This window comes from Narcine bancroftii, chromosome 1, assembly GCF_036971445.1.
Source record: "Narcine bancroftii isolate sNarBan1 chromosome 1, sNarBan1.hap1, whole genome shotgun sequence".
Classification (NCBI taxonomy): Eukaryota; Metazoa; Chordata; class Chondrichthyes; order Torpediniformes; family Narcinidae; genus Narcine; species Narcine bancroftii.
The window spans coordinates 22,048,570-22,073,863 of record NC_091469.1 but is presented as its reverse complement, the minus strand read 5'-3'; the positions used below and the strand labels follow the sequence as shown (position 1 = coordinate 22,073,863).

At 43.7% G+C, this 25,294-nt stretch overlaps 1 protein-coding gene across 5 annotated transcripts in view; it reads left to right on the top strand.

The window, feature by feature from the left end:
- fktn (fukutin) overlaps positions 1-25,294 on the top strand; it is a 41,244-nt gene that overhangs the window by 6,952 nt on the left and 8,998 nt on the right. For 2 of the 5 annotated variants that reach the window (XM_069921777.1, XM_069921784.1), the window contains exons 3-8: positions 10,402-10,461; positions 15,603-15,797; positions 18,918-19,195; positions 19,930-20,062; positions 21,392-21,521; positions 23,571-23,704. In XM_069921777.1, the coding sequence (XP_069777878.1) occupies positions 10,402-10,461; positions 15,603-15,797; positions 18,918-19,195; positions 19,930-20,062; positions 21,392-21,521; positions 23,571-23,704 (930 nt within the window). Of the gene's footprint in view, positions 1-9,631; positions 10,033-10,401; positions 10,462-15,602; positions 15,798-18,917; positions 19,196-19,929; positions 20,063-21,391; positions 21,522-23,570; positions 23,705-25,294 lie in introns of those variants that run through there. The other 3 variants (XM_069921803.1, XM_069921769.1, XM_069921794.1) reach the window with 3 other exon arrangements.

Below are 25,294 nucleotides of genomic sequence, written 5' to 3'. Positions count from 1 at the left end.
TTAAGCCATTTTAACCTAAATTCTCTATATATAACAATCCACCCCTTTCTCTCTTTAAAATGTGTGTATTATATATATATATGAATGGGGATTTTAACTCGGGGAAGAGAAACGTTTCATGATAAATTAATCTCGTGCTGAAGTAAAATTCTAACGGGGTCTCCCAGTCCCCCTGGTTGCATAGCCTGTTGGACCATGGAAATCACCAGGCTGCGTAGACAGGGAATAATACAGGGCAAAATAAGTAGGAGGAATAAAATACCTCCGATGACCCACAATAAGGTACGCCACCAGGTTCCTCCAAACCATTTGTCCATCCAATTTAATTTTGCAAAAGGATGCCAGGTTTGAACCGGTACATGGGACAAAGTACGAATATTATCAGCGATTTTTCGAATGGCTTGGCCATTATCATCAATCTGTAAGCAGCAGTTAGTTAAATTAAGCTTTCCACATACACCTCCTTCCGTGGCTAGGAGATAGTCTAGGGCCAGACGGTTCTGATATATAGCAGAGCGCATTTGACCTTGCTGGGATGCAAGTAATTGCAGGGCTAGAGCTGTTTGATTTGTAACAATTTCAAGGACTGCTTGTAAGCGAATAATGCGATTTAACATATAAATAGGAGTACGATCTTCTTCAGCATGATGCTGAACCAAGCCATGAAAGACCCCAACAATGAAGACGCTGTTTACATCCGGTACCGCACGGATGGCAGTCTCTTCAATCGGAGGCGCCTGCAAGCTCACACCAAGACACAAGAGAAACTTGTCCGTGAACTACTCTTTGCAGATGATGCCGCTTTAGTTGCCCATTCAGAGCCAGCTCTTCAGCGCTTGACGTCCTGCTTTGCGGAAACTGCCAAAATGTTTGGCCTGGAAGTCAGCCTGAAGAAAACTGAGGTCCTCCATCAGCCAGCTCCCCACCATGACTACCAGCCCCCCCACATCTCCATCGGGCACACAAAACTCAAAACGGTCAACCAGTTTACCTATCTCGGCTGCACCATTTCATCAGATGCAAGGATCGACAATGAGATAGACAACAGACTCGCCAAGGCAAATAGCGCCTTTGGAAGACTACACAAAAGAGTCTGGAAAAACAACCAACTGAAAAACCTCACAAAGATAAGCGTATACAGAGCCGTTGTCATACCCACACTCCTGTTCGGCTCCGAATCATGGGTCCTCTACCGGCACCACCTACGGCTCCTAGAACGCTTCCACCAGCGTTGTCTCCGCTCCATCCTCAACATCCATTGGAGCGCTCACACCCCTAACGTCGAGGTACTCGAGATGGCAGAGGTCGACAGCATCGAGTCCACGTTGCTGAAGATCCAGCTGCGCTGGATGGGTCACGTCTCCAGAATGGAGGACCATCGCCTTCCCAAGATCGTATTATATGGCGAGCTCTCCACTGGCCACCGTGACAGAGGTGCACCAAAGAAAAGGTACAAGGACTGCCTAAAGAAATCTCTTGGTGCCTGCCACATTGACCACCGCCAGTGGGCTGATAACGCCTCAAACCGTGCATCTTGGCGCCTCACAGTTTGGCGGGCAGCAGCCTCCTTTGAAGAAGACCGCAGAGCCCACCTCACTGACAAAAGGCAAAGGAGGAAAAACCCAACACCCAACCCCAACCAACCAATTTTCCCTTGCAACCGCTGCAATCGTGTCTGCCTGTCCCGCATCGGACTGGTCAGCCACAAACGAGCCTGCAGCTGACGTGGACTTTTTACCCCCTCCATAAATCTTCGTCCACGAAGCCAAGCCAAAGAAAAAAAAAAGGAGTACGATAACCCCAGGATCCATCTTGAGCCCATGTAGCGGGACCATAATATTGAATTATGCGTTCTGGAGGCCAATCATCTCCCCATTGTCCCAAATGTACCGTGCTAGAGCGGGGCTGACGGTGTAATGTATCAAAAACCTTCACTCCTAATTTATGACCGTGATCGTGGGGTAGGAGGAAAAATTCTGGGCGGATTATTCCTAGGAAACAAGTTCCACTCCACTGTAAGGGGAGACGAGTATAAGCTTTATTACCACATACCCAGAATAATCCATTTGGGGACACTCCATACCCCCTTTCCCAAACTCTTTTAAGAACGGGGTTTGATTGGTATGGTCCTGTGATGGTGGAACTGGTACAATTCCAAAACTGAATACTGCTATTAGACAGGGGTAGGCAATTAGTTTTAAAAACAGTGGATAAGAACCAAGTCAGGGGTTTAGGAAACCAAGTGAAAATACCAGGCAAAATGCGAATCCATACAGCCTTGCAGGGACTTTTTCCTACTGGGTATTTGCCGGTTCGTGAGAGACAATAAAAACCAGAGGGGACGTTAGAGAGAGACCAAGTTTCTCTTGATCTCGTTCGGTTAGTTGTCCATATTCGGGAAATCATGGTCAATGAATTGAGGGACTCCCCCCACCAAGGCCATTGCTCTGACATCCGTGGTCCCCCGCAGACCCAACAATTTGTTACATTAAAAGTTCCTGCAATTTTAGTTGCAAGATCTACAAAAAGGTTATCTCCCCCAACTGCATGACCGAAACTTTCATGGTTATTTGGATGGACTCGAACTAAGTCCGGCTGTCTTAAAGGGGCAGGCACTTTCGAGTGTAGAGTGGAACTTTTCATTGGAACAGTACGCTGGTGTATGCAAAACCAGAGTCCATCAGGGCATGGTGAGCCTGAGTCATCCTTCCAACCGTTAAGAGGGAAAGGAGTGGTATTAGGAATCTGTATATAATGACCCATATTATTTCCTTCTTTTTCCACACAAGGGGTATATGGATGTTGGGTGGTATTTTCTGCCCAGCATTTCTCAGGAACTGAGGTATGGGAAATAAAATTACTCTCCTTTCTTCCCCAAATGTGGTCCTGAAACAGGACCACTGTGTCTCTGCATTTCTTACATTTCACACCTGATAAAGACATAGGCAAACTAAGAAAAATCAAAGAACATAGCAATAACATTGTGAATCAAGTCTTTCTGCGAAATCGTAAAGTAAGAGGTTTTTCTCCAGGAACACAAGTCCAATCTGAGTTCGTATCAGGGTCCTGAGGCGCCTCTACAGGTCCCTTAAATCTGGATGCGTGCGTCCACCCCTTCTCTCTTGTTCGTGCTGCAGCCTCTGTAGTTAAGAGAACTTGGTATGGACCTTCCCACTGGGGCTGGAGTTTTTCAGTTTTCCAGGTCTTGATGAGAATCCAGTCTCCTGGTTCCACTTTGTGTAAAGAAAAGTCTAGAGGCGGTGTTTGTGCCAATAGTCCTCTCTTTCGTAAATCTGTAAGAGAGCGTGACAGTGCCTGTAAATAGTTCCTAACAAATATATCCCCTTCCCCCAAAGTGGGACACCCCTCAACTGTACTCCAGAAGGGAAGCCCAAACATCATTTCATAAGGGGACAACCCTACATCTTTTCGTGGGGCAGTACGAATTCTCAATAAAGCCAGGGGCAGACACTTTATCCAAGGCATTTTAGTTTCCACCATTAATTTTGTCAATTGCATTTTTAGGGTTCCATTCATACGTTCAACCCTCCCTGAGCTTTGTGGATGCCAAGGGGTATGCAATTTCCAAGAGACCTGTAATGCATTACAAATCAATTGTTGGATTTTTGAAGGAAAATGTGGACCCCTGTCTGAGTCTATAGAATCCATTATACCATATCTGGGGATTATCTGCTCTAGGAGGAGGCGAGCTACTGTAGAGGCTGTAGCATTTACTGTTGGGAAGGCTTCCACCCATCGGGTAAAGTGATCTATTATCACCAACAGATACTTCCATCTTTGGACTTGAGGTAACTCTGTGAAGTCGATCTGGATACGTTGAAAAGGGCGTATGGCTAATGGTTGACCTCCCATGGTCCCTGTCCTCATTACCTTCTTATTAATTTTTGTGCATAGGTGACAATTCTGCACCTCCTGTTGGGCCAAGGTGTAGATTCCCTTACACACATATTCTCGAAGCACTGTGTCACATAAGGCTTGGGTGCCCCAGTGGCTCTGATGATGCAGGTGTTTTAAAATATTGCGAGTTATTTCTTTATTTAGAACCATTCTTCCATCTGGTGTCTTCCATGTTCCATCAGGCAGCTGGCTTGCGCCCAGCTGAGCCATGTCCTTTTCTTCCTTAGCAGTGAAAATGGGAGCCTTCTTTATGCCTTGTCTTATTGGGATTAAGGTCAGCAAACGGACTTCTTGTTGCATGGCTGCCCTTTTGGCTTCTTCATCAGCCAGTCTGTTTCCAATTGCTGTCGGGGTATCTCCCCTCTGATGGCTTGGTATGTAGACCACTGCTATTTCCTGGGGTAATGTCAAGGCTTCTAAAGTCAGAGTAATCATCTGTTCGTGTGCCAATTCCTTTCCTCTTGATGTAATTAGACCACTCTCCTTCCAGATCTTACCAAAGGTATGCACTACCCCGTATGCGTATTTGGAATCAGTGTAAATCGTTCCAATTTTCTTTGCCAGTATTCTGAGGGCTCTCTGCAAAGCATATAGTTCACAGGACTGTGCTGACCAGCTTCCGGGTAGTCTCGTGGATTCTACTACTTTCCAAGTATTTCCTTCTATTATAGCATACCCACTTCTTCTCATTTCGTCAACACATCTGGCGGAGCCGTCAATGTAGAATTCATATCCTTCTCCCAGCGGAGTATCGCAAAGGTCTTCTCGGGTCTTGGTCTGAAGATCCGTCAACTCGACACAGTCGTGCTCCACCTCTCTCTCTGTTTCACTGCCGTATAAAAATTGAGCTGGGTTGCAGCTATTAATCTTTGCAAACTGTAGATCTTCTCCGACCATTAAAATGGTTTCATACTTTAATATGCGAGAATCAGTCAGCCATCGATGGGCAGTTTATGTTAATAAAACACTCACAGAATGGGAGGTGTACACAGTCATCTTTCCTCCAAAAGTAAGTTTACGTGCTTCCTCTACCAACAGAGCAGCAGCCGCTACTCCCTGGATACACGTCAGCCATCCGCGAGACACTGGGTCCATCATTTTGGAAAGGAAAGCCACTGGGTGTCGCTGACCGCCTTTTTCCTGTGTTAAAACTCCCACAGCTGTTCCTTGGTTATGAGTGACAAATAGCTGGAAGGGCTGTTTTAAAGAGGGCAGAGTGAGTACCGGGGCTCGTGTCAGGCGATGCTTCAAGTCCTCAAACCATCCCTCCTCCTCCTGGGTCCATTTCAATGGATATTCATTTTCATTTGTCAGCTTTTCATACATAAACTTCACCAAAGCTGAGTAGTCCTCTATCCATAACCTACAGTAACCTAAGAGTCCCAGGAATTGTCTTATTTCCTTCTTATTACGGGGTAACGGCATTCTAGTGATTCCCGCAATCCGTTCAGGGGTAATCCGTTTCTGTCCTTTACTTATCTGGTGTCCCAGATATACCACAGTTCTCTCAACGAACTGTAACTTGTTCCTGGACACCCGTAGACCCTTTTTCCCCAGATAATTCAAGAGTCTAATTGTATCTCCCCTCATTTCTTGTTTCTTGGGTCCTGATAATAGTAAATCGTCCACATACTGCATTAGTTGGGAATCATCAGATTGTGGATAGTCCACCAGGATTTGTTCTAGCATTTGTCCAAACAGGTTCGGAGATTCAGTGAAACCTTGGGGCAATACAGTCCACCGAAGCTGTCTCCGTCTACCTGTCCATGGATTTTCCCATTCAAACGCAAACATATCTCTACTTTCCTCTTCTAATGGACACGTCCAGAAGGCATCCTTCAAGTCGATAACACTAAACCACTCATGGTCTGGGGGAATCCGACTCATAATAGTATAGGGATTAGGCACCACTGGGTGGCGGGTCTGAACAATAGCATTCAAACTTCTTAGATCCTGAACTAGGCGATAGGATCCATCTGACTTTTTCACTGGGAGTATAGGGGTGTTATAAGGTGACATGCATTCTTCTAATAGTCCGTCTCGTATTAGAGTCTCAATTACCGGCTGTAGCCCTTTTCTCCCTTCCAAAGAAATAAGATACTGACGTTTCCTTACCGGCTGATGACCTGGTATTAATGTGACATGTAAAGGTGGGATGTCCAGACCTCCTCGATTTCCCTCCTTATACCAGACTCTCTCGTCAATCTGCCGTTCATCCTCTTCCTTTAAAGCACAGAGGTGGACTCGCACTTCTCCGTCCACAGGGAGAGCACCCAAACCTAGGAGAGCCTGTAAGTCCCTTCCTAGGAGGTTAAATCCAGCCGACGGTAACAACAAGAGGTCTTGTACCCCTTCTCTTTCTTCCAGTTTCACTGTTACTTGGGGAATTATTGATATCATTCTGGGAGCCCCTTCTATCCCAGAAATTGTCAAATTACTTTTTACAGGCTCAGTTCCGATTGGCACAGTTATTACACTACTTCGTTCCGCTCCTGTGTCCACCATAAACACCACCTCTTCTCCCTTGGGACCAATTTTTAGTTTTACCAGGGGTTCCCTCTTATACTTGGTCCCTAACATTTGGAACCCCTGACCCCCCTAATCTTCTTCCATAAGTTCGAGGGCACGCAATTCCCTCTTGTATCGGGGGCATTCCCTCTTAAAGTGTCCTTCCTCATTGCAGTAATAGCACTTAACGAACCTCCGGGGTCTTCCCTCTCTTGGATATCTTGGATTGTTTAGAGGAAGGTTTTGTTTTCTTTCCCCTCTGGATTCGGCATTCATCTGTCGGATAGTCTGTACCATAACCTTTGTCGCCCTCTTTTGATCTTCTTCTTCTCTCTGCACATATACTTTTTGCGCCTTTTTTAACAGGTCGCTTAAGGGTTTTTCGCTGCAGTCCTCCTCCTTTTCTAGTTTCTTTCTAATGTCCTGCCATGATTTGGAAACAAATTCAATTCGAATAAGCTGTTCACCCATTGGTGTACTAGGGTCCACACCAGCATACTGTTGGACATTCTTTCTCACCCTCTCCAAAAAATCAGTAGGGGACTCGTCTTTCCCCTGGTGGTTCCCAAATGCCTTGGTAAAATTGTGACCCTTTGGCACAGCCTCCCGTATCCCTTTAATTGTCCACTCTCTATATTGTCTCATACTTTCCAATCCCTCGGGTGTTCGTTTGTCCTACCTGGGTTCTTTTAAGGGATATTTTTGTTCATGGGGTCTGGGGTCCCCAGGTTGTTCATATTCCCTCATGAGGAGGGCAGCCCGTCGAATCATCTGCCTCTCCTGGGGTGAGAATAATGTTCCCATTATTGTCTGCATCTCTTCCCACGTATATGTGTTTGGTCCCAGGAATTGGTCGAGCTGTTCAGCCAGTCCTATAGGATCTTCCAATAACTTTTTCATTTCTTTCTTAAATCCCCGCACCTCTGTACTAGTTAGGGGAACATTCACATATCCCGTTCCCCCTCCCGGTCCTCCCATAGGAACTTCCCTCAGGGGATTTAGGCTTATTGAAAACTTTGATGGTCCTGGACCAGTCTGGGATCTTGTCCAGGGTCGGTTTACCGGTGGAAGTTTAGGGTCCGACTCCCTTAATTCATCCTTTTTTTCCCGGCCCCTTTCGGGGCAATCAGATTCATCACCTTTCCCCTCCGGTAATGAGCTTTCCTCGGGCGCAGTAGGCACCGGGGGAATATAAGGAGGGGGAAGGTTGTCCAGAGGTTCCCACTTCTTTTCTCCCGCTACCCTCAATTTAAAACATTTTGTTAAGGATCCTGGCCAGGGAACCCAACAAAATGCATATGCTGACTCTTCTTGATTCACCTTTGGTCTCGAATTTACATATATGTTTAATGCTTGTCTAACCCAATCCTCATCAGATCCAAATTTCGGCCACCAGACCGAGGAACCTTTAATAGGTTGTTTCGACCAAAGGAGACAATATTGGATCATCTTTTTCTTGTTTTTGTCTCGATATCTTTTACTATCCCAATTTTCAAACATTCTCCCCAAAGGGCTGTCAAGGGGAACTCCCAGGAATTGTCCTGAATTTTCAGACGAGCCCTTAGATTTTGATCCTCCCATTTTCCCACCTAGATCTGTTTATCGTTGCTGAGGACCCTCTCGTTCTGGACCCTACTCCCTTCTTCTCAGACGCCTCGTCGGAGGTACTGTCCCTCCTTCGGTTACCGCTGAGGTTTCCCTGGGGTTGACCCCTCTCTTCTCGGCACTTCGTCGGAGGTGTTGTCCCTCCTTCGGTTACCGCCGAGGTTTCCCTGGGGTCTATCCTAGAGTCCCACGACAGGGTCCTCACGCCACAACAAAAGCTCTATACCTGATCTATTACGTTAGGTTTTTTTATCCAAACAGGTGTATCCCGTTACACCTGTTACCCAATCCCCACACCACAATCGTAAGTCGTCACTTACCGGTGTCTTCCCGGGGATTGAACCGTCACCCTTCTCCTCTCCGTCTTGTCGTGTCACCTTGTCCGGATACCACTCGCTCAAGCCGCCCGAAGCGACGAGCAAGTGACTAGGAGCCGCTGAACTCAGCGGGGTGCACCGCCTCCGATGTCCCTCTTCTCGCCTCCCCTCACGGCCGGAGTGTAGATCCCGGACGAGCCCCCATTTGTCAGAAATAAAACTTCTCACACATGAGTCTCTTTAAAACTGATGACACGACAAGCTTTATTTACAAGTCTGCAGAGTTGGACTCAACTGGCTTCTCACCAGTTAAGCCCCGATACATACAGTGCATTGATTTTTATACCCTTATTGTTTGCCCTTCCCCTTCTTATTAATACTGTTTTAATTGGTTAGTATTGCAAAAGCATTCTAAGTATAACTGCATTTTTAATTATCACGTTCGTTACGTACGCTGCGAACTCTACATACACTAAATTCTGTTTCTCACCCTTCTTATCAATCTTTTGTCTCCTGCATGTCTCTCACTATGACCATGAAAAGATATGTTTTTAAAAAAACATATCCAGCTGAACCTTTTGTCCTTGGCTGCTAGTAAGCTCCCTGTCCATTCTGGCTTCCCTTTTTATGATTAATCATCACATTTTAACTTAAGCCATTTTAACCTAAATTCTCTATATATAACAGACATGGTATCACTAGCAGGAAACCTGTTCCTACCAGCTGGCATGGAACCCCTAAACAACATGACCCAACAGCTCCTCCACACTGATTGTTTTTGTCCGTAGACAGGTCCCAGGAGCGCTGTTACAACGATCATATGAGGGCTCTTTCCGCGTGATTAAGAGGGATGGAGTTGTGTTTACTTTGGACATTGGGGGACATTCACAGCTGTTTAGTGTAGACAGACTCAAGCCTGCCCATATGGATCCCACTGCACCCATTCAATGCCCCCAGCCCAGACGGCGTGGGCGTCCTTCTAAGGCACACGCAACTGGTGTTTTAATTTCTAGCGACAAATTCTGGGGGGATGATGAAGCGGCCGTGGAGTGGGCCGAGCCACCAATGCGAACTGTCAACGGCGCGGTTCTGCGGGCGTGCGAAACCATAATGCGAACGTCTGCCTACTCACCAGGACCGCACGCAAGAGATGCCGAGTGCCGAGGAACGACACGTTGAGCTGATGAGTCTCCTGCCGAAAGGTGCGGGACACTTCCAAGGCTAAATTAAACCTGCCGGTCCCGTGGATTGGCTGCGATCTCATTGTGACGTCTCACCTTGTCTCGTGGAGCTGCTGCTGAAGTTGCGTCTATTGACTGTAGATTCAAGCTTCGACTGAATCTTGCAGTCGGGGTCACCAATTGTAGCGACTATTGAAATAATACAGAAACACACACCAGACTAGTCAACTGAAGACTGTTTATTCAGAGTTTACAAGCTTCTTTCATGTTCCGGGCTCCACGAGACAAGGTGGGGCGTCACAATGAGATCGCAGCCGATCCACCGGACCAACAGGTTTAATTTAGCCTTGGAAGTGTCCCGCACCTTTCGGCAGGAGACTCATCAGCTCAACGTGCTGTTCCTCGGCACTCGGCATCTCTTGCGTGCGGTCCTGGTGAGTAGGCAGACGTTCGCATTCTGGTTCCGCACGCCCGCAGAACCGCGCCGGCGAGAGTTCACATTGGTGGGTCGGCTCACTCCATGGCCGCTACAGTGCCCAATTTATTCCATTTGCACTTCCCTAATTTTGAGTTAATAATCTCCATATAGTTTCCAAGCGCTCCAAATTCTGTGTCTTCCCCTAAAACATCTCTCTTTCTTTCCTTTCAACACTTTAAAAATCTTCCACCTTAAACAGTCTTTTGTATTCCTTGTGTGGCTTGTTGTCAAGTTTCTCTTTAACATTTCTACAATGTATCTTGGAACATTTTTATATTTGAAAGGTGCAATATAAAGACAAGTTTTTTGCAAGTTGTAATATAGTGACATACACATAGATGTGGATCTGCTTGTCACCATTTAGAAAAATATTTTATTGTTTGGCTTATTTCAGGATGGACCGGATGTTTCAGATTTCAGAGGAAGTTCTTCCTTGGAAGATAGCATGCCCTGGGTATGTATGTATGTATTGTGGACAGGTTACAATTGTATTTCATAATTTTATAAATTCCATAGCAGAAAAGAGGGGTGGGTGCACATGTATTACCAGTAGTCTTTTTTCACATTTGTGATCCTCAGCTGATTGTTCATTTTGGTTCTTGCGGACGAGAAGGGCCTAATGGCCTGTTTCCGTGCTGTAATTGTTATGTTATGTATATTTCCACTCGAGTGACTACACACAAAGCTGCAAAATGATTTGTAGTGAACAGAGGCCATGAGATGTACTACTGAAATAAAATTATTTTAAAATCCTTGGAGGTAAACAAGAATATCTGCAGACATTGGGGTCCAGTGTGGAGCATAAAAGTGCTGAAGAAACTCAGCACTTGGGAAAACACAAGGGAAAGGTGTGGTGATGCAACCACTACACTGGCCACACTTCTACCGACCTACTGCAGCGGGAAACCATTGCATCTGCAGATAGGCAACCTGGGAGGCTGGCCTCACCTGCCTGCTGTCAATCACCAGCCCCCTTGGGAGCAGTTGGGCACGTGGAGCCAGGAGGGTACAGAGACCTGGTGTGTACAAGTTTAAGCTAATTAAAGCCTGTTGTACAGTCTGTGGACTTTGTGTCTGAATTTTTCGCATAGCAGTGCTCACAATTTAATCAGCTTAAAATTAAAGGACCATGGAGAAGTTCCTCACCATTGAGAGGCTGGATATCAACCCTCAGCATCTGGATGCTCCAGCATACTTCGAGATCTGGAAGCGTGCAATTGAGGCGATCATCCATACACTGACTGAGGTCACCAACATTAACCAGAAGAAATTCATGGTACTACGCACCAAGCTGGGCCTGTGCACTTTCCAGGCAATCTGAGACTGCATGGAATTTGTACCAGCAGTAGCCATCCTGGAAGCCATGTACTGGCCTCTGACGAACATACTCTATGCCCAGTACCTGCTCAGCTTCAGGATACAGCAGCCAGGTGAGATGGCAGAACTGGGGGCACTGTGAGAGATGACATGGTTGTGCACGATTGAAGCTGGAGTGACTGCTGGGGAAGTGAAGTGACTCATCCAAGATGCACGTGTGCGAGGGCTGTGGTCAAGGGCGATCCGACAGTGGCTGTAAGGAAAACAATGCTTCCATTGCCAGGATCACGAAGGTGGTCTACTCCCTAGAAGCGCTGCAGTCCTCCGTGACCAACAGGAGCAACTTTCAATCCTCTGGGTACCCCCACATGCGAATATTGGGCAGCGCCATTACTTCGCCCGTCACTTCCGCCCGCACTGACGATGTCACCTCTGGCCTGGCTGGCAAACCACGCAGCTGCCATGTGCTCAACATGGGCGCTGCCATCTTTCATGTCCAACTTCCATCCACACCGATGACGCCACTTCCACCCGTTCCCAACTCATCATTTCTGCCTGCACTGCTGACGCTGGGTCGCTGGACCATGCCAATGCCATGTGCATCTCCTGGGCACCGCCATCATGTGCCGGCCGACCCCCATCCACCCTGAATCCAGCTCACCCGTCTTGCGGACCAGACGACGTGATCAACACGTGCACTTATGAAACCGTTCCTAAAGATGCCTACAGACCACTACTCGCCACAGCTGGCTGGAAGCAATGATTCAGAACCCAAGGCAGCCCTAGCGTCCACCACACTGAGGATATCCCCCTTGGACTTGGGCGCTTGATGATGGACATCGCTGACAATGGGAAAGTGATAAAATGCCTATTTGATAGCGGTAATACTGAGAGCTTTGTGCACCCAAAGTGGTCTGTACGCTGGCACTCAAAGTATACCCAGCAAATTTCACTATCGCCTTCACGTCTCAGGACCACTCCATCACGGTAGTGGGGTGCTGCTCAGTGAACTTGAAGGTGGGAGGGGAAACATGCCAAGGGTTCAGGCTACTGATCATGCCCAAGCTCTGTACCCCAGTTATCCTGGGACTGGATTCCAATTCCACCTCCACAGCCTCACCCTAGCCTTCGGTGGCTCACTCACCAACCACAGCACAAAGTTCAACGACCGCCCTCGGTCCAGCTGTGGCTCTCCACCCTACGGGTACCCACGCCTCTTCAACTACCTGACGCCAGACTGTAAGCTCATAGCGGCTAAGAGCAGGTGTAACTGGGCAGCTGATGGGCCTTTATCCAGGCCGAAGTGCAACAGCTTCTGGTGGAAGGAGTAATAGAGCCTAGCACCAGCCCCTGGAGAGCCCAGGTCCTTGTCGTAAAAGGGGGCAGTAAGCAAAGGACAATCATCGCTTTAGACAGACCATCAACTGTACACCTAGTTGGACGCAATGCCCCACTTTGCTGACGTGTTCAACAAGATAGCCCCATACAGGGTTTTCTCCACGAATGACCTAAAGTTGGCCTACCGCCAGATCCCCATCCAGGTCTGGGATAAGCACTATACAGCCTTTGAGGCATAGAGACACCTTTAACAGTTCTGCTGGGGTCACAAATGGAGTCTCCGTGTTCCAGCGAGAGATGGGCCATATGATAGATAGGCAAAACTTAAGAGCAACCTTCCCATAACTGGACAATGTCACCATCTGCGGCCACAACCAGCAGGACCATGATGCCAACCCAGAGAGATTTCTATGGACGGCTGAGGCACTGTACCTCACTTACAACTTGAAGAAGTGCACGTTCAGCACCACCTGCCTTGCTATCCTGGGGTGCATCGAGGAACACGATGTCATCAGTCTTGACCCCGAACGCATGCGTCCCCTGATGGAACGGCCCCTCTCCCACATGCTCAAGGCCCTCTGCAGGTGCCTAAGGCTCTTCTCTTACTACTCCCAGTGGGTCCCCCGCTTCTCAGAAAAGGTCCGCCCACTGGCCCAAGCCACCTACTTTCCCTTCCCTGCTGAGGCGCGCGGCCTGCACCTGGATCAGGCAGGACATTGTCAATACCATGATGCATGCCGTGGATGAGACCATCCCATTCCAGGTGGGGTGTGATGCCTCTGACATTGCCTTCGCTGCCACCCTCACTCAACCAAGGGGGCAGACCCGAGGCCTTTTACTCCAGGACTCTCCTCAGCTCAGAGCTCAGGCACTCTGCCATCGCAAAGGAGGCCCAGGCGATCATGGAAGCAGTCAGCCACTGGCACCACTACCTGGCAGGCAGAAGGTTCACTCTTCTCACAGAACAGCATGTAGTGGCATTCATGTTCAACACCACCCACAGAGGCAAGATCAAAAACGAAAAGATTTTGCACTGAAGAGTTGAGCTGGCTACGTTCAGCTAAAACATCTAGTATAGGCCGGGAGTAGCTCAACAACTCCCCCGCTGCCTTGATTCAGCAGTACGCAGTCCAAACAACCTCAGGCACTGCATGACACCCATTGCCACCCGGGCGTCACACACCTGTACCACTTTATAAAGTTCCCGGACATTCCCTTCACTGTACAAGTAGTCCAGGTCATGATTGAGTTCTGCGGGGTCTGTGCGGAGTGCAAACTGCACTCCTTCTGCCCATCACAGGCCCACGTAATAAAGGCCACTTGGCCCTTCAAGCGATTCAGCATCGACTTCAAGGGACCACTGCCTTCCACGAACAAGAGCATCTATTTCCTCTTGGTCATAGACAAATACTCCTGTTTTTCCTTGCTCTGACACCTCCACCGCCTCCGCTGTCAAGGCACTGGTGCAAATCTTCATGTTCAGATACCTGGCATTCATCTGCAGCGACCAGGGATCCAGCTTCATGAGTGACGAGCTGCACCAGTACCTGGCGGTGCGAGGCATTGCAAATAGTCGCATGACTAGCTACAACCCCAGGGGCAACAGGCAGGTTGAACATGAGAATGGAGTGATCTGGAAGGCAGTCCTCCTGGCCTTGAGGTTGAAAGGATAGTCCATCAACTATTGGCAAGAGGCCCTCCCCGAGGTGCTTCACGCCATTTGGTCGCTCTTGTGCATGGCTACCAATCAGACCCCACATGAACACCTTTTCTCCTTTCATAGGAAATTGGCAACTGGCATCTCCCTGGCAGTAGAGCTGATGTGTCCAGGACGAGTACTGCTCTGTAAACACGTGAGGGCCCACAAATCCGACCCACTGGTCAAGCAGGTGCACCTCCTCCATGCAAACCCAAATTACGCCAACATCAGGTACCCCAGTGGATGTGAGGACACTGTCTTGACCAGGGACCTGGCACTAAAGGAGCCTAGCCCCCCTCCCCCAACCTGGACAACCCTGGGCCATCCAGGATTTCCCTGGGGATGACACCTCTCTGCCTCTCCACAGGGCCCCACTTCCTGTAGATCTGCCCCGTACCTACAACCCCACACTGGTAAACACCCCCACTCTGTCAGACACCATCCCGCCCATGTCAGCTGCCCCAACCATCCCAGATCCAGCTGACCTTCAGACAGCCCTGCCCCCACCAGCCATTGACCAGGAGCCTGTCCTCCAACAGTCCCATAGGCAAAAATGACTGCCGGACCACCTGAACTTGTAAATATGCTTTCAGACAACTCAGTACTGAAAACACTCCCCCCCACCCCCCTGCTGCCTCCCCCCCGCCACAAAGAACTCATTTTAAGAAGGAAGTGAATGTGATGATGCAACCATTACACTGGCCGTACTCCTACCAGCCTACTTCAGGGGGCAACTACTGTGCCTGCAGATAGGCAACCCGGGAGTTTGGCCTCACCTGATGGCTGTCAATCACTGCCCCGTATAAAGAGCTGGGCACGTGGAGCCAGGAGGGTACAGAAACTTGATGTGAACAAGTTTAAGCTGATTAAAGCCTATTGTACAGTCTATGGACCTTGTGTCTGAATTCTTCGCACAGCAGTACTCACAAAAGGTTCCTTCAATAATGTTTTACAATGAAGAGTCTGAAAGTTAAATCTGATTCTTTAGTCCAAAATGGCCTTTAATTTTGTTGCTCATTTATCTCAGTGCTTGCTAATTGACATTCTTGGCTCAAAAAGTATTGTTCATTGATTGGCAACAAATATCCAGTTTCTCATCAATGCACACCAGGTTTCATATAAGCTTGATGCTAACTAGTTTAAACAAAAAAAGTTGAATTTGATGCACAGACAGATGCTTTGGTTTCTGCAGCATGAGGATTGTTGTAATTCTATTAATGTTGATGTCTGTTTTATCCTAGAAAGTGGTCAAAAAATTTCTTGGTTTGGTATCAGCCCACAACATTCCTTTGTATCTCATCGATCCTTTGATTTTGGGACATATGAATGATAATCATCAGGAAACAAGTATTGCCAGTGGACTGAATTGTCAGTATCTGTGTGTTCCCAGAGAGATTACTACATTTGCACTACTGGCCAAATTCTGGAAAAATGAAGTGAGTGCTGTTACTTTATGGATATTAAAATGAGGGTGATGTTGAAAGGCATTTAAAGAGCTTCATAGAACAATCAGCTAGAAGAAGCAAAGCTTAAAAGCGTGTGAGTACGGTAAACACATGAAGATACCGAAGGACTGCAGAAAACCAAATAGACACATCAAATTTAATACAGAGAAATGTGAAGTGATATGCTTTGGGAGAAAGATCATGGACTAAATGGATAAGATGTTTAGGAATAATATGATCTGGGTGTAGCAAGGAAGATGTGTTGAACATGTGGGAAAAAAAAAAGAATATGGCCCACAGCAAATGCCAGGGAGCTGTGGGAAAGGACAACAGTCTTGAGCAGTAATTTTCAACCTTCTTTTGATTCTGCTCAAAGTTTATGGGCGCCCTTCCCTGCCAAGTATGGGCCCTGTTGAGAATGGCTGATCTTGACTCTTTCTGTTACTGGATATTGAGGGGCTCAGACTGAGGGGAGCCCCTTAAATAACAGGGGGAATAATGATAAGGTGCCACAGTGGTGGCATTGCTGCTAAATAGAAAATGAATGTAACAATGTACAGTGATGGAAATGGATGGGTAGGACACTAAAGTACGAAGAGACTTTGAACAGTTTTCCTTTTGTAAATAATTTATTGTGAATAAAGTATATTTTTGGTGTAAATCATAGGTTCATCCACATCTGAAGTCCACACCTAACTTTAGGAAGGATGTGGATGTCCTTAAACAGGACAGAAGAAATTTGTAGAATAATTCCAAGATTAATGTCATTTAGTTATTGAGTTAGATTAGAGAACCCTGTGTGGTTCTCCTTGGAGTAAAGAAATTAAGAGGAGATTTGATAAAGGTGTGCAAGATGGGTGACTGGCTTAGATGAAGTAGCCAGAGAGAAACTGTTTACCTCTGTTTCCATTTGTGGTCAAAGACCATGAGGTAGAGATTTAAAATTTGGGGCAAAGATACAATGGGGACCTAATGCAGAGTGATTATGAACCCGAATTCTCTGTGGTGGAAGTGGAATTAATCAATTATCTCAAAAGGGAACTGAATAGAGACTGCGGAGAGTAAATTATCTGCAGGGCTACAGGAAAACCAAGAAAGGAGATCACATAGACCAGGGGTTCTCAACTTTTTTCTTTCCACTCACATACAACTTTAAGAAATTCCCTATGACATGGTACCCCTGTAATTAGAGAGGGATTGCTTAAGGTGGTATGTGGGTGGAAAGAAAAAGGTTGAAAATCACTGTTTTAATTGTACCTAATTGACTCGTTATGTACAAGGTTTCATAACTCCAAAGGAAATGGGTCAATGACAATTTTTCTCAAGCAAAATATTTCAGTAACAATTGGATCTAGAGCAGTGATTCTCAACCTTCCCTTCCCACTTACATACCACCTTAAGCCTATTACAGAGCACTAATGGCATAGGGATTACTTAAAGTGGCATGTGAGTGGAAAGAAAAAGGCTGAAAACCATTGACATAGACTAAATGAGCTGAACAGTCTGTCCTGAAATGCTATGATTCTAAATCAGTTACAGGTATACCCCGCTTTACGAATACTTGCTTTACTCCCGTGTTCAGTATCTGAAAGAAATTTGAATGGGTTTTCGCTTTTTTGAAATAGCCTTCAATAGTAGTGAATGGGTCTTCGCTTTATGCCATTATGTCTTACGAAAGGTTTCATAGCAATGCTCTGCTTTCGTAAAGTGGGGTATACATGTATTCATTTTATTGATGAACATTATACCCATTGTGTCTTAAATGGTTCATTGTTGGCTCTTAGGTAATCTGTATATCTGGAAGAAGTGATTGATTCAAATCTTGTCCAATTTGCAAAAGCAAAAAGCCTATAATAAAATAGATAAAACTACATCAGTGGAGAGAGAAAAATACCACATGGTTGACCTTTCATTTGTTTTTCTCCACAGTGCTGCCAGACATATTGTTCATTGCCAGCATTTTTGTTTCTGACTTTCAGTTAAGAATTGAGTGTTGGTTAATTAATGCTTTTGACCCTGTTTTTCCTGAAAATGACAAATATTTTGTGTTGATTTTGTTTTGTTTCTTTTCGTACTCCTTTAGGTTTTATTCATTGTTTTTGCCTTTTTTTATAAAAAAAAAACCTTTCCTAATCACATGAAATCAGAATCATAGTGTCTAAATAGGGTATTTGATCCAACTTGACCACGATGTCTAAAATGTCCCACCTGTGGTAGTACCATTTGCCTGCATTTGGCCTATGTCCATTGGAACCCATACTATCTGTCCAATTTTATCTTAAATGTTTTAGTAGAATCTGCCTCAGCCACCTCCTCTGGAAGCCTGTTTCATACACTCACCACCCTCTATGTATTAAAAAAAATAAATAAGTTCCACCTCATGTTTGTATTAAATCTCTCTCCCTCACTTTACCTTTTATCCTCTTGTTGCTAATTCATCTGCTCTGGGCAAAGACTGATCTATTAGCCTCATGGTTTAATACCTTTATGAATTCACCACTCATCCTTTGTGCTTCAATAAATAAAGCCAAAACCTGCTCAACTACTCCCTATAGCTCAGGCTCCCGAGTTCTGGCAACATCCTTGTAAATTTTCTATATACCTCTCCATATTGACAACATATTCCTCATGTAGGCTTTTGACCCTTTTATCCCTTACCTCTAGTTATCTGAGAATTTTTGGAAAGTCCTTTATCTTCGATCAGTGAGAAACACTTTTTTTTTGTTTTGAGATGAGTTGGCTGCTATTAATTAACTCTTTTGTGTAGTAGACTCCAGTACACTTTGAGCCTGCTGTGGCTTTGGTGAAAAATGTTGCTGAATTTTAACTTGCTGAAATTATTTGGCCAATTGGTTTCAGAGAAAGTTTTTACTTGTCAAATAATTTTTTTTAAGCTGAATTATACATTTTTTATTTGCTTTTGTAAATTTTGTTTATCACCTATTTAAATTGCCTTGAATTTTTTCATTAATTGTAACCTCTGTGCAAGATGTCCTGTGGCTTTTTGTGGAACCTCTTGCACAGGTTTTAGATATGGCCTTTCAAATGATGTTTGAAAAATCTGCTGGGAGAGTTGGACCTTATTCAGACTTGTTCTTTCAATTCTCTGAGGTGTTTCTGAAGAGAGAAGCTGAAGAAGCTGGCTTCCAGTGGATGGAACTGAGTGGCAAAGATCCGCGACTGGCTGGAATGGATGGCCTTTCTAGCACTGAGATTCCACTACATTACATCTTCAAGCTGCAGAGCCATGCCATCCACCTGGTAGTGTTTTATGAGAGGAGCGGTAACTACCTTTGGCACGGGCAGCTGCGGCTCAAGCAAAATGTAGATAAAATGTTCATACATTTCCGAAAATTACATTTTGGGCGTTACCCTGGAGCCTATACCAAGTAAGGGTAAATGATGTGATCAAGAACTAGTGCTACTTATCAGAAGGGTGATACGGTGGCACAGCGGTTAAAGCAATGCTATTAAAGCAGTAGTCATCTGGGTATTTTAAGAGACGATTAGATAAGTGAATGGAGCTGAGAAAAATAGTTATTCAGAAGGGAAATTCGAGGCAGTTGTTAGTGTAGGTTATTAGGTCAGCACAGTTCTGTGGGCCGAAGGACTGTTCTGTGCTGTAGATGTCTGTTGTATGATTGAGACTTCCCAGTGGCTAGAAAGGCTTAATCAGGTTACTTTGGATTTAACTCACATATCAAAGCTGTACTGGACAATTGGTTACTGTGAATTTTCCCTCATGTAGCTAATTGAAATTGGAGGGGATGGGTATGTGTGCCTAGGTTAAAACAATGTTGTGATGCTACCAACAGTGTTTTCTTTCAGCTGTAATGACCTGGGTTTTATTGTAACCTCTAGAGCTGTTTGTGTCGAATTTGCATGTTCTTGTTACTATCTGAGGTTCCCCTCTAGGTTACAGGAAAATAAGTAGGTTGATGAGATTGCTCATAGAGCTGGTAGACTCAGTGGTTCAAATGGCCTCCTATATGGTAAATAACATATTTAGTATTTCCTTTTAATATAAATGGAAAAATAAAATAATGCAGACCAATCTTGGTGGAGAGAGGAAAAGATCTAATTACTTAACGACAAACATAATATTTATTTTTCTTTTATATAGGCCTAAGTTGCATCTAGCTTTAGTTGATGGATTGGAAATCCATGTTCCTAAGGAAATAACTCGCTTTCTTGAGGAATTTTCTCACTCCAGATTTATTGAATGTCGATACAAGGAAGCAAAGATGTTTTATCAGGTTAGTACCATTTGCTTGGGTGAGTGTGCCCAGCCCCAATTGAGAACAAAATGTTTTTTTAACATCTCATTTACTACCCTAAACACCTTCACTCTGTGTTGCCTATCCATCATAGCTATACCAGGTGCCATATAGGAAGAAATGCAGTACAGTTTCTTGCCAAGACTACTTTGATGCCACCTCTCAAAGTCTTAATTGCTCCCACCAAGGTCAAGAGTAGCAGAATAATTATAGGGACAGTATTTTTCTCCAAGTGGTACATCATATTAGGTTCAAATCCATGAGCTTTCCACCCAATAGTAGTGGGAGCACCTTTACCAGAAAAACTGCGGCAGTTTAAGAACATTGAATGAAGTTTTAAATTGTCATGTATACCAAAATATGGTAAGAAACTTCAATTTGCATGCTATCCAGGTAATCCTACTAGTACAGGAAGAAAAGTAATAATAACAAATAAATAAACAGCTAAGTGTAGAGAGCAGTGTAACAGTAATCAAATCAAACAGTAATTATAAAACCAGAGTACATTGATTAGAGCAGTGGTTCTCAACCTTCTGACCACTCACATACCACCTTAAGTAATCCCTTACTAACCACAAAGCACCTCTGGCATAGGATGTGATTGGAGTGCACAGATGCCAGAGGTGCTTTGTGGTTAGTAAGGGATTACTTAAGGTGGTATGTGAGGGGGGTGGGGGGGGGAAGGTTGAGAACCACTAAATTAGAGCAAAGAATAGTTGTATAAGGATAGAAGGGCATCATCTTTTGCCAGTATAAGATACATTAAAGAGTCCAATAACATTGGGAAATAAACTGTCCTTGAATCTGGACATTTGTGCTCTCAGGTACAAGTAACATAAGTTGCCATGACATTCTTTACCCCAATTACAGATGAGCAAGAAATATCGTACTTGCGAGTAAAGCCCTCATCCCTAAAGGAAGCAAAGAACTGAGCCAGTTAAACAAGCTGTTCAGAAATAATAATTAGGACAAATAATAGCTGCTAAGGCTGTGGGGAAAAGGTGATTAAAATGCCACAAAGCAAAGATTTCCTGGAATAGAACATTTTTTTCAGGTATAATTCCTTAATGTTTATTACTTTGCTTTATGGTTAAGCTGCAACAATATTTGTCGAGTTTGGTCGGTTTACTTGTTACTTATCTGTGTATATTACAGTATAGTAAAAGATAATTTTGGGTGCAAGTGTTATACAATTAATGTCAAGTTATATAAAGCACAAATTCAAATTCACAAGGGCACATCAGTTTTAAAAAGCAGAAAGCGCAGATTTTCTCTGCTTATATCCCATGTGCAATTCATTCATAATAGGTATACCCTGAGGACTCATCCCAAGATGCCACTGATTTTAAGAAAAAGGCTAAACATTTGCTTCATCTGGCTGCAAAGACATTAGATAAACAGAAGGTTCCCTTCTGGCTCAGCAGTGGAACATGTCTGGGTAAAGTATCTTGTGCATTTTTTTTAGACATACAACCTTCCAGCCCACAAGCCCATGTTGCCCAATTAACCTGTAAACCCTTGTGTCTTTGGAATGTGGAAGGAAACTGGAGCACCCAAAGGAAGCAGCGGATTCGAATCTGAGTCGCTGGTGTACTCTAACCCTGCTGCCCATATACTGGAGTAGCTTTGTGAAAATGTAAAACAAGCATTGTTTTACAAATATACAATAACAGTTATCTTTATTAAATGACATTACAAAATATATTTGTTTACTCAGAATCAGCTGCTTATGAAGTTAATTGGGTTTGTGGCTTTAAGAATGAAAGAATTAGGTGTATGGTTGTGAAAGGAGTTTGAGAATTTTGGATGGAGCATGGGGGAAATCATTGATTCACGCAGAAATGATTTATAATAGTCTCAGGACTGACCAAGAGACCATAAATCTATTCATGATGGACTTTTGAACATGAGGGAAATGGAGGACATTGGAATCAGTTGGGAAGCTCGACTCAAAACTTAGTCTTATGGTGGAGCAGGTTGAGAGACTTATGGTGGAGCAGGTTGAGAGACTCTGTTCCTGTTTATGCCCTGAAGATGTGGATAATGTGTGCGCATATGATTATACAGATATAAAAGTAATCAGTCCCTACCAATACTGGAATAGTTCTTTTAAGTAACCTCTCTCGCCTAACCTGCATCTAGTTTAAAGTCATCCTCTCAGAGAAGCCAGAAAAAAAAGCTGTCTTGTAAAATGAGGAAGGATGGATGAAAGTTTTGGATTATAACTGTGATTACAAGAATATATTGAATTTCATTTTGATTATTATTAACCATTTCTGGAAATTCAAGTACAAATATCCAGGTTTATTCTTCAATGCAGTACACAGTCAAAGATGAGATGTACTTGCTTAGCTGTGTGCTTTAATGAAAAGAATTGTGATGGCAGGTGAATGCAGAGCAGGAAGATTCTCCTGGTATCCTGGTCAATATTTATCTTTTCAAAAATGATTGCACGTTATGTTGTTGGATTTTGCTGTGCAGTACACCAAATTTGTGGCCAAATTTCCCACACTGTGTCAGTGACTACAATAACTGCAAAATGCTTTTGTTCAGCTATGCCTTGAAATGCAAGCCTATTACTACCGAGAATTATGTACTCGGCCTGCTTTACATGGGAGATGTAGGGGAAAATGCCACAAAACAGTGTGTGCTGTGGAAGTGGAGAAAATTAGAAATACAAACTAGTGAGAGGCAGCCAAAGAAGAAACTGCAACAAACATGATATAGCAGATTGAAACTTTTGGATGGTGGAGAGGAGGAAAGGCAAAACTCAAAAAAGAATACAGTCAGGCAGTGGACCAAAAGGCACCAAAGAAAAAGGGGATTTCAGAGAAGAATGAATTGCATCAATTTCCCAGACACTACTTCTGGTAATACTGGGGATCATTTGGGTTTCAGTCAGCACTAAAAGTAAAACATTGCACTTGCTAAAATCCAGAATAGAAATAAAAACCGTGCAGAGTACAGGCCAAAAAGTTTATGGAAATTCACACTGAGAAAATTCACAAATTACAATCCAACAATTTGAGATTCAGAATAAAATTTGCTCTAGCAGAATTTAAATGAGAAAAAGGTAAATAAATCAACACGTGAACATGTGGTTTCTTTTTTTTTTCAACTTGCATTTCTTATCATGTGTGCAGACAAAGCTCCTTCATGTTCCGGAAAATCATTTAACGGACTGCTTTCTCTGAACACCCACCCCATAATGTGGGGTTCACCTGTATATGTTGTTTCAGGTAATATTGGTGAACAAGAAATTTGTGGCTTTTCAAGCATTTTTTTGCTAACTGAAATTGTGGAAGAAACAAAATGAGATCTTGATATTGCCTTGAGCTAAGCTTTGCAAAGCAGTGCTGAATTCTTATCATAAAACTGCTCACTTTTGCTGATTTTTGTTCCAACAAATCTTTGATTAAAATTGTCTCTGATGTTTTAAACTTTAGACTTTGCGGTTACCTTGAATTTCGATTTCTTATTTTAATAGGATGGTTCAGACAGTGTAATATCATCCCATATAGTAAAGATGTGGACTTGGGAATAATGATAAAGCATTATAAGCCTGATATTATCATAGAGTTCCAAAAGGCAGGACTAACACTCAAACACAAATTTGGCAAAGTAAGTCTATTGAATTATTTGATTCTTCATACTTTTTTATGCAACTAAATATTTTTATTAAATAATTATCTTGCTTCCAGAATGTATTGCACATTAGTGTGAAGCTATTATTATCTCAAATATTTGTAAAATTTGCCATGCCAATTAAGGGATTTTGAAACTAAGAAAAACATGTATTATAAAACAACAAATTACAACCATTATAAAAAGAGCTAAAAATTAATATTGCATTTTTGTACTCATAATGTAGGTGTCTTAAAAAATATTACTCTTGGACTTCTTGGGTGTGATTCTGAAATGTTTTCCTGGACAGTAGCAGCTCTTTGTTGTACTAATGTCTGTAATTCAGGTTTGGCATTTGAATTCTACTACCTGTACAACCTGTAATGTTATCTCCAATGTAATCATGTAAAATTACAGCTAGGCATAAAAGGTAACAAGGAAAACAAGATAGCAGGACCAATGACAAAAGTATGTTTTAAAACAGTACTGAAGGGTTAAACTTTTGACGTGTGTTGTGAGATGTTTTGTACAAGAGGGGGTCTGTGCTGGATATGGAAGATTGGTTAAAAAGTACATGCTACTTCTGACATTACATTCATCTGGTCTGTCAAATAATAAATGATCACATCCTTATTGGAAACTGAGGGAAGCCCACACAAACGGAAAGTTCAGCATTGCAACAAATCCACTATGGTGAAATGTTTAAAGTTTAAATGAAAGTGGGAAAGGATAGGATTAAAATTTTCTTAACTTCTGGATCTCATATTCACTTGAGTGAGAAGAAAAAAATGATTGTAATATAATGTAAGATAATAAAATAAGAATAGATTATTTGTCCCAAAAGGTTTTGAGGAAATGAATGCCACCTACCTCTTTGTTCTTTATAAAGTTAACTTGTGTTATACATGTGAGACTTTTGTTTTTTAAATTATATTTTCTATTTACAGATTGCCCAATTAATTCTGTACCTGTACTTTTTTCTTAAGAGTCTGCTTCCAATCTTCTTAGTTTGATATTTTCTGGAAATATGGCCACTTTGCATGAGATTTCTGTGTTACATTGATATAGTACAGCAACACCAATTCCAAGGCACCGACTGAGGAGCTAATGGAGCTTCTCAAGCAAAGTAATTAAGGAATCAAACTGTTCCATGAATTTTCCATGAATCTTCACAGCTTTGAGCTTATCTGATTGTCTTTTACATGGAACTTTTTTGAATGCTATTTAGATGTCTGTTTATAGTAACCAAGGCCAAATATAAATCCAACGGGTCACCATTTGGTCAGAATATGGGTAGGATTTTCTTTTGAAGTACACATTATCAGTTGCTTTTCATGTTAGTATCTTAAGTTTTTTTTCTGTATAAATGCTTTTGGGGTCAAATTTGTCCACTTCAGATGTAGAAAACCAATCTGTAGAAATTACTACCACTAACCCTTCTCCCAAAGCCCTGTCCAAGTTGACTAAACCCATAGACCCTTTAAAGTCTGGGTTCTAATTGGGATCAATTTCAACCAGACTAGAATCAGATGAAGCTATTTCCCACAGTCCTATTGTAATTCTTTCATCATTGAAGCATTTCAGGCC